Genomic DNA, 10,300 nt, shown 5'->3' with positions numbered 1-10,300 from the left:
GGGAGGGTAGTCACATGGGGTAACCTCCTCGTGGTCACTATAATGTGGTTCGCTCTCAGTGGGGTGCGTGGTGAGTTGTGCGTGGATGCCATGGAGATTAGCGTGAAGCCTCCACATGCACTATGTCTCCGCGGTAACGCGTTCAACAAGCCATGTGATAAAATGCACAGATTGACGGTGTCAGACGCAGAGACAACTGAGATTCGTCCTCCTCCACCCGGATTGAGGCGAGTCACTACGCCACCACAAGGACTTAGTGCGCATTGGGAATTGGGCATTCCAAATTGGGGAGAAAAAGGGGAGAAAAAATAAAATCAAAATAAATCATTTATCATTTCAAAGCACATATAATCCCTTATATCTGAATTCTAGCCACCACAAATTCACAGTGGTCCTTAGCAAGAACTGGCTGCATTGGTTGGCATTAGAAGTAACAAAATTATGAATTTAAATGTAGCCTCACCTCAGGTACAGACATTGGTGATTGGCTGAGATATTGGAACCTTGGCTGCTTATTGGTGGAAGTCTGCGAGAGATGGTTTTGGTTGGCTGAGATTAGTTGACATGGTCTGAAGACCTTCCTGCTGTAATTTCCTCTTTCCTGCTGGTTTTCCTGCTCAGGACTATTCAGCATCAGGGTTGGGCTTCAAGTGTCCCGAAATCTCAGAGCTATGAGAGAGTGCTGGGACGTTATGTTACAAACTTGGAAAAACAAAGTATGCTGTGTGGAATACTGGCAGAAAACCATTGGAATATAAAACGGAAGAGACGAACTGTACAGAAATACCCACTATTTCTTCATCGTACAGGAAGCTTCACATGGAAAGCCTAGGTCAAAGGTGAACTCTTGTTTTCTTGTTATTAAATATTTCTATCTTGTTAGTGGTACATGCTAAGGCAAATGTAAATGGTAGATAGTAGAATTATAATTCATACAAAAATTTAAATTCTGTTATCATTTACTCGCCCTCACGCTTTTCCAAACCCCTATGACTTACTTTCTTACATGGAACACAAAGGGAGATGTTAGGCACTTTCATTAAATGGGAAACAAGATGCAGTGGAAGTCAGTGGTGACTGAGACTAAAGCTGGGTGCACACTGTACAATTTTTGTGATCCTGTACAATTGTTGCTTGTCAGAATGTATGATATGTTCTCAGTGAGACTTTGGGTAAAAGTCATGGCACATTTTGAAATATTATGTCAGACTGTGCGATACACATCAGCCAAGACTTTGATCCTAATCATCTGGATTGACAGCACTGACTGGGTGTTTTATCCCATCTAGCTGATGTAGGAGCAGTCACACTGCTTGACTGCGATGATCAATTTCTGATACTACCAGAACTTCTTGGAGGCTAAGATTTATCACATCGGCCGTCGGAATAAGTATGAACATGTCATTCCAATGTTGTGTTCAAGTCATTTTGGAATTACTGTAATTACTACTGGAGATTCGACTTGAAGCTGTTCACGTCCTCAGACCTCGTATGTTATTAGTTTCTATGGCAACACTTATAATGCCAAAACAGCTTTGTAGTTGATAACTACGGAAGCCTGTTTTGTCCATGGTTTATCACTTTTTTCTGTCTTGTTTTCTCATGATCATGACTAAAGTGTAAGGGCCCAAACATACTTAACGCAAGTACGCAGATGCAAGCGCTTCGCCAACGCGTGGTCCCATTGTACATACATTACGTGCGGTCTTGCGATGCTCTGACGGTTACAAACCTCGGACCACAAGGGGGCGAAAGAGTTTTTTAGGCGCCATGTGGTGGAGTCAATGTCGACAGTTGAGGAGTGTGCTTTTGTATTTGCTAAAAAGACGACAGGAAAATATGTTTGTATAATCGAACTTGTTCGGCAAGACTCTCCTCAAATTGCTGCTCCGCCATGACAGTTGTTGATTGAAAAAGAAAATCCGCTGTAGTGCCCCTTGTGGCAACTCTGAGAATACAGCGCGAACTTGTTAGGTTATGAATTGCGCTCTGAAACATTTCACAACGTAACGATGTGTGAAATCAAGCTTGCGTTGCAAGATGCATGTTCGTTCACATACTTACGTAGAGTATGTTTGGGCCATAAATCACTGCAGGATCATTCCAGAGAAGTCATTCAGTGTTGCAATGTCAGAGGAGCAGGAGCGCATCACATATCTCATTTATCAAGGCCTGGCGGCAGCTGAAATAGCTTTGTGCCATTGAAGCACTATATCTGAAGCTTTATTGGTCTGAAAATCACATGACTACTTCGGTTCAAAAGAAGCGCAAATCCCAGTACAAGTTTGAACCAATACAGTCACATAAGCATATTTCACTCCCATTTAATACAGTGTTACAGCCCATCCCACAAGCATATTTATTTTCCAATCTAGACGTTAATAATCAGTTATTAATTTACTCTCAGACATTGTATTTTTAACAGAACACAGTAACTTATTAACTCATATAAGAAGCTTTTGAGCCTTCACTTGCTTACTACATATTTATTTATAAACACTTTAGTTTAAAAAAGACGAAAACGACACAATAGCGTTGATAATAAATTGTATTGCTAGTTGTGCTTCGCTTTTTGACAACCAGATGGCAGTCATTTGAACCTTCTACAGAAAGCTTTGAGTACGAACCCAATTTCAGTACTTTTGTAATGAAAGCCCTGTGCTTCAGAAAGCTTCATTTCCCCATCATTACAACATGGATAGCGGATTATGACTGAGAGATGCAGGTCAGCAGACTTGCGAGTCACTAGATAAAACTGAGATAAAATCCATCTCCTTGACCTAGAGAAGCCTACTGTTGCGATAAACAGAAAATGAAGACGTTGTGCCTGTGACGTGTTTAGCTGCTCCAGGTGCCAAAATGTGTTTTCTCGCGGGAACTTTAAATCGAAATCACGAGAACAAAAGAGTAAATTATATAGTAAGTATAGTTATAGAAATTATTGAGAAATTATTTGTATTGTAAAGTCCCTTACTGTATCTTATATTTCCCCTTTAATTGTACACACAGGGAGAAAATATTAATTTTGTTATTTTGTTATTTTATTTTTTTCTTCTTCATCTTATCTTCAAGTTAAACAGTGTAATTCTGTCATTTCTAAACTGATATGTGTCAGAAATTTTGTGAACATGCAATTTGCCACATTACTGTCAATGTGATGTAATTTCACAAAAAAATAACAAGAGAGAATTCCAAGTTTACAACTTGTAATTACCAGTTCTGCGAAGACGTGAATGCTTTTTACTTGTCGACATGACGTGAACGCACCAAAGCGATCAAAGACTGACGATTTTACCCTGCAACAAGAGAAGTTCTTTACGATATTTGTCTCAGACAGCAAATTAGAGGCCAAAATAGCCCAGTGTGCACCCAGTGCAATCTCAGCTGTGACTGGGTATATGGTGTTATACTGCAGATGCAGATGATAGACCTCTCACACTTTTAAGGGGTTTTCCACATCCTGTTCTCTATGACAATGGCTGTTATGTAATAGAGGACTTCCTATCAGCATTAAGGATTGACTGAAATATTTTGATTGTGTGTGATTGCATTGAATGTGTGGGTAGGTGGAGGGCTACATGTGGCCGGCTGTGATAATAGTATGGTGGTGTGGTAAAAAAATAAAAATAAAAATAAGTGTGGTGGTATATTCCTCTGTAGATTCTTAGTATGGCAAGTGATAGTTAGATAGATAGATAGATAGATAGATAGATAGATAGATAGATAGATAGATAGATGCTGTATGTCTGCTATAGTGGGAGGTACAGCAGTGTACAATGTGTGTGTGATTTCGCACAGCTGTCTCTAAAGAGCAAGTGGTAGAGCGATGGTTCACCAGAACAAGTAAAGTGCTAAGTTGCCATGGTAACTTGGGATGCAGGGTTCCCTCAATTTCAATTATTCCCAAGTGGATCTGCTTCACAGTGTCCATGGCAACCACTCACAACCAATGGAGTTCATCTCTCTCTCTCTCTCTCTCTCTCTCTCTCTCTCTCTTTTCTCACAGTCTCTCTCAAACTCTCTCATCCCAGATTTTGCATCTTAGTTTGTGATTTGTGGCAAAATGTCATCTCCATTCTTACGTAAAGACCTCATTACCTGTTGCACTCTCAACATTTTATTAACCACAAATGCTTGTTCTTTGACGATGAACTACAAAGTTACAGCACTGTATACATGTATTTTACTGATAAATCAATTATTATCAGTCTTCACAAATGCAACACAAATCTTGGATACCAATTACATCTATTAAATTGGTAGACATCTGTATTCAAAGCAACATACAGTGCATTCAAATTATTAAAGCAATAAACCACAAGAGGCTGTGCATTACTGTGATTTTACCATGGGTATGAGTGCCTAAAACCCATTTAACCATGGTAGCTTATTGGTTTTATAAAATGGCTGCAAAGGCATCATGACACAGTAATTAAACTGTAACTGTAGGCATCATGAGACTTAAGACTGTTTTTGGTTGACAAACATAGACTGTGCGTTGATTGGCATTTGTACAATGGCTTTCGAGCATCGCTCATCCAATAAAAATCAGAGTTGGAATGATCCATTTCATAAAAGTACATTTTATCAGTTTGAGTGCTCCCTGGTAATTGAACCCATGACATTTGCATTGCTAACACAATGCTCCTGTTGAGCTACAGGAAACCAAACTAACAAAACACCAATGAAAATGCAGTCGTGTGTCTGTTGTATTGTAGGGTTGTGAGGCCGGCTTTTTGAGCAGAACGCACACACACTCACACACACACACTCTCCCAGAGCATGCCTATCAGTCCACCTGCCGACGGCAAACATGAGGCTTTCGACCGGCCGCGGCAACAACACGCCCCTACCAACGGTAACCACGGGGATGACAGCATTCGGGCCTCTCCCGGGACTAAATCTACCTCCGAACCTATGGAGGATCTCCACGGTAACGCAGTTGTCATCCGCATCGGAATTCCTGATTTGCAGCAAACGGTAAGTGCTCTCTCACTCTCTCTCTCTCTCTTTCTCCTGTTCTTTCTTTCTCTCTTTCTTATCACACACACAAATATGCATTCGCAGGCTGACTCAGTCTTGTCTTTTCTTTGAAATGGCTGCATTGCAGCACCGAGTGGCAGTGATTGGTAGAGACTGATGTGTTGGTTTTGCGTGGGTGTTAAGGGGTGTGTGTTAGAGACCTACAGCATGTTGAGCGCATGCTTGGGTGTTTCTGAGCAGGGATCTACAGTACGGTAATTTGTGCTGAAGAATGCCACATGCAGATAGATTATATGCGCTTCACCATTATCTTGCATATACTGTGAGGTCCAAAAGCCTGAGAACATGCTGAAAATCTGGCATTCTTATTTATTTATTTAAACCTGGAAAATTAAGAATAATTTTTTTTAAGATTCTGCACTATTTCTAGTTCTCTACTCAAATTTGTGACACTGATCATGTTAGCTCCTTTGTAAAAAATAAATAAAAATAAAATACATTTAAAAAAAAAAATGGTCAGATTTCTTTGCTGCTTTAAAGCACACAAAATGCTCTGTGGAACATTCTCAAATCAAGTTTTGCACTAACCTGTTGAGTCCATTCCAGCTCGTGTGCAAGTATCAGGGGTATACTTTATACCAAATACTAATTCAGAAATTAATATACATTTTCAATTCAACTTTTCACTGATATCGTTATGCTGAATTTGTGAGTAAACATTTTGTATCAAATTAGAAAAATGCTAAATAGTAGCATTTTCACTTGCAGTTTCAGACTTTTGGACCCAATGGCTTTTCTAGCCTCCTTGCTAGCACGTCCGGATCGCCGGTTCAAATCCCGCTTGGGGTGGGTCGAGTAGGACCGGTGACACTGGTACCGTGACCCGGACGGGAGTGAGGTTTAGAGGGGTGAGTGTAACGGTAGCCAGCTGGTATATAATAGCTGTGCTGTGTGTAAACCTCACTCTCCTGTCCTTAAAGATATGTGTTAGGACCACAGCTTTAATAGCCTCCTTGCTAGCATGTCTGGCTCCCATGCCAGGGATCATTGGTTCAAATCGCGCTTGAGATGGGTCGAGTTGGACTGGTGACATTGGTGCCGTGACCTGGACGGGAGTGAAGTTTAGAGGAGTGAGTGTAACTGTAGCCAGCTGGTATGTAATAGCTGTGCAGTGTGTAAACCTCACTCTCCTGGCCTTAAAGAGACACACTAGGGCCACAGCTTTTATAGCCTCCTTGCTAGCGCCTCTGGCTCCCATGCCGGGGATTGCCTGTTCGAATCCCGCTCGGGGCGGATCGAGTAGGACTGGTGACACTGGTGCCGTGACCCGGATGGGAGTGAGGTTTAGAGGGGTGAGTGTAATGGTAGCCAGCTGGTATATAATAGCTGTGCTGTGTGTAAACCTCACTCTCCTGTCCTTAAAGAGATGTGTTAGGACCACAGCTTTAATAGCCTCCTTGCTAGCATGTCTGGCTCCCATGCCAGGGATCATTGGTTCAAATCGCGCTTGAGATGGGTCGAGTTGGACTGGTGACATTGGTGCCGTGACCTGGACGGGAGTGAAGTTTAGAGGAGTGAGTGTAACTGTAGCCAGCTGGTATGTAATAGCTGTGCAGTGTGTAAACCTCACTCTCCTGGCCTTAAAGAGACACACTAGGGCCACAGCTTTTATAGCCTCCTTGCTAGCGCCTCTGGCTCCCATGCCGGGATTGCCTGTTCGAATCCCGCTCGGGCGGATCGAGTAGGACTGGTGACACTGGTGCCGTGACCCGGATGGGAGTGAGGTTTAGGGGGTGAGTGTAATGGTAGCCAGCTGGTATATAATAGCTGTGCTGTGTGTAAACCTCACTCTCCTGTCCTTAAAGAGATGTGTTAGGACCACAGCTTTAATAGCCTCCTTGCTAGCATGTCTGGCTCCCATGCCAGGGATCATTGGTTCAAATCGCGCTTGAGATGGGTCGAGTTGGACTGGTGACATTGGTGCCGTGACCTGGACGGGAGTGAAGTTTAGAGGAGTGAGTGTAACTGTAGCCAGCTGGTATGTAATAGCTGTGCAGTGTGTAAACCTCACTCTCCTGGCCTTAAAGAGACACACTAGGGCCACAGCTTTTATAGCCTCCTTGCTAGCGCCTCTGGCTCCCATGCCGGGGATTGCCTGTTCGAATCCCGCTCGGGGCGGATCGAGTAGGACTGGTGACACTGGTGCCGTGACCCGGATGGGAGTGAGGTTTAGAGGGGTGAGTGTAATGGTAGCCAGATGGTACGTAATAGCTGTGCAGTGTGTAAACCTCACTCTCCTGGCCTTAAAGAGACACCCTAGGGCCACAGCTTATAGCCTCCTTGCTAGCATGTCCGGCTCCTATTCCAGGGATCGCTGGTTCTAATCCCGCTCGGGGCAGGTTGAGTAGGACCGGTGACACATACATTGCTCCTTCTGACAACTTTAATGGCATCCACAGCTACTCCTTAATTTCTTTCAAAAGTTGGGGGGAACTTGAGGTTTGTCTTGTGCTCCTCCATTATGGATGGAAAGTCAAACCTGTAATATTTGTCCTCCTTTTCTTACATGATTGAAACCTGCAAACAGGAAATCTTAATGGTGTTATTTTTGCGAAGCAATGAAAGCACTGAAAAAATAATGTGCTTCATGTAGTAACATCTAAATTAACTGGTTTGATTAAAGTCAACAATATTATTTTACCTTTCTCAATCAACCTGATTACATACGTTTACACCAACAAAACACATTTTCAGGGATAGATCATGTAGAAATAGCTCCTTAAGGTAACAATTGAAGGTTATAATTTTTTACAGTGTACTTCAGGTGGTAACATCTAAATTAACTTGTTCTATTCAAAGCAGAAATATTATTTAATAAGACCATATCAACCCAACTACATTAAGTTACACCAATGAAAGCATTTTTTTGTTTGTTTTTTTGTAACGGTTAGATCAGGTAGAAATAGGTCATTAAGGTAACAACTGCACATTTTTCCACTTCACAAACACCATTTCTTTTGACTTTTGACTATTTTAAGTGATATTTTAAGTGAAAAGAGGGCATGAGTTCAGTCCATTCTTATTGACTTCGATGAATAAATGTTTAATAATGATGAATAAATTGCACAGTCTTTGATCTCTGTGTGTTTAGTCTAAAGCCTGGAGCATTTGGAGGAAATGTGTTTCGGAAGTAAAAAATCAAGATATTTTATAGATTTGAACTATTGGCTGCAGTGAATTTTCTAAATGTAAGCACACTTGATGGCAAAGCAAGATTCATATTTCACGTAAACGATTTAATCCAAATACATTGAGTCTTGGTGCTCATTTGGGTGATTCAGGTTTGAGTCTGACTTGCAACGTATCCCGATCCTATTCCTCCTGCAATCTGTTTAATAAAAGATGCAAAAGCCACAAAATAAAAACATAACTACTTGGCCTTTATTTATGAATGAGAGTACTATACAATGTTACTTACTTATTTGTTAATTTACTCAGTTTCTATTTGTGCTTGCTCTGTGTTGAAGAAATGCCTGCGATTGGACCTGGAAGCTCCAGTGTGGGTTTGCAAGCAGAGAGTTCTGGTCACTTTGACACAGAGCCTGACCGATGTGCTTAACTATGGCCTCTACCTCCCTGCCTTCAACGGGCGTGCCGGAAAGTTCCTCGATGAGGAGAGATTGCTCAGGGAGTACCCTCTCCCTACTGTCACACCCGTACCATACCTAGAGGTACACACACACCCTTTTAAATCCCACAATGCTTTAAAGCTCTAGCTTAATAATTATATTATTACTGGATCAAGATGTTATTAGATAACTGTTATTATCATGCACTTCACCTGTTAAATAATTTCTGTGCCTTCAGTTCCGTTACAAGAGGCGTGTTTACACTCAGAGCTATGTAGAAGACAAGCAGCTGGCCAAACTACATACCAAGGTAACATTAAACATTCATATACATGTATACACAAAACTGTTCTAAAATTAGATTTTTGTCCACTGAAATAATAGTTCACCCAATAATTTAAATGTAGTCATTATTTAGTCACCCTCATGCCATTTCAAATTCATATGACTTTTTTTTTCTGACCAAAACAAAAGGATATATTTTAAAGAATGTTGCGATTGCTGATTTCCATACAATACAGTTGATAGTGACTCACTTTAAAGCTAAAAAAAACACCCAAAACTAAACCAATAACATCCTGTTACTGCCAGGCCAATTTAAAGAAGTTTATGGAGTATGTTCAACAGAGGAGTGTGGAGAAGGTCTGCAGGTTCTTGGAAAAAGGGCTGGACCCCAACTTTCACGATTGTGACAGCGGAGGTAAAATACATATATATATATATATATATATATAATTATTTTATTTTTTTTAATAAATAAATTGATATCACTATTTTATGTATACTACACAATTTACTTTAATGAATGGAAATGTAGCGCATAGTCATTTCAAGCTAATCAGTCAGTAATGAGCTAATCGTTTATTTGCCGAAAATGATTTGACGTTTAGCATGTTTGATTCTCCATTTCCAGAATCTCCGCTCACTCTCGTGGCCCAGCTGGACTCATGTGCTGATCTGATCAAGGTGTTGAGGAGTGGAGGGGCCCATCTGGACTTCAGAACCAGAGATGGCCTGACAGCACTGCACAAAGCAGCCCAAACACACAACCATGTAGCACTGACTGTGAGTGATGCACTTTACCTCACTCACACATAATCCAAAGAACAGGGGCACAATCTGAACAATCTGAAAAGTGGGAGGGACACGATAATAGAACTAATCAGTTTGGCTCATGCATATTAATTACATGATGTCAGTAAATAATACTCAGTCTTATGCTGCTTTCCATTCCAAATCGGATGTGAGTTATTCCGACTCGATATCTCTAATCGATGCTCAGGATCACATTTAAGGAAAAAAACTCCAACACTCCCATTAGCTTAGCAGGTATTCAATTGTCACCTAGCAACCAAATTGTAGAGGACAAACTATGCGATGCAATGCTAGCATTTGTTCTACAGATGTAAAATTATCAAAAGAGAGTATCATTTACAGTGTATTACACATCTGTCTAAACTAACATTAGCTAAACATATTTATTATCATGTCATGTAAGAACTTTGACTCATTGATGCTTTTTATTTGCTTAAAAATTGAATGTTTATCATAAACGTTGTACATTTTCCCAGGTTGCGGCATGTTTGTGTGACGTCATGCATCTTCATCTCAGTGAAATCGGAGTTGAGGATTTCCGCTAAAGTTTCCAAGTTGGATGTATTATTGAAACAGGAAGTTGGGGTGTGAAA

General features: G+C 41.0%; 1 protein-coding gene across 4 annotated transcripts in view; it reads left to right on the top strand.

Annotated features, from left to right (window-relative positions):
- Window positions 1–562: 562 nt before the first annotated feature.
- LOC127436646 (SH3 and multiple ankyrin repeat domains protein 3-like) overlaps window positions 563–10,300 on the top strand; it is a 43,920-nt gene continuing 34,182 nt past the window's right edge. For 2 of the 4 annotated variants that reach the window (XM_051690908.1, XM_051690906.1), the window contains exons 1-6: window positions 565–839; window positions 4,719–4,980; window positions 8,511–8,714; window positions 8,851–8,922; window positions 9,204–9,312; window positions 9,526–9,677. In XM_051690908.1, coding sequence (XP_051546868.1) covers window positions 4,783–4,980; window positions 8,511–8,714; window positions 8,851–8,922; window positions 9,204–9,312; window positions 9,526–9,677 — 735 coding nt within the window. In that variant the 5' untranslated portion in view covers window positions 565–839; window positions 4,719–4,782. Of the gene's footprint in view, window positions 840–4,718; window positions 4,981–8,510; window positions 8,715–8,850; window positions 8,923–9,203; window positions 9,313–9,525; window positions 9,678–10,300 lie in introns of all 4 variants that reach the window. The other 2 variants (XM_051690909.1, XM_051690907.1) reach the window with 2 other exon arrangements.

The sequence above is a fragment of the Myxocyprinus asiaticus genome, chromosome 47, assembly GCF_019703515.2.
Source record: "Myxocyprinus asiaticus isolate MX2 ecotype Aquarium Trade chromosome 47, UBuf_Myxa_2, whole genome shotgun sequence".
Lineage (NCBI taxonomy): Eukaryota > Metazoa > Chordata > Actinopteri > Cypriniformes > Catostomidae > Myxocyprinus > Myxocyprinus asiaticus.
The sequence above is the reverse complement of the archived record's forward strand: the minus strand, read 5'-3'. Positions and strand labels throughout refer to the sequence as shown.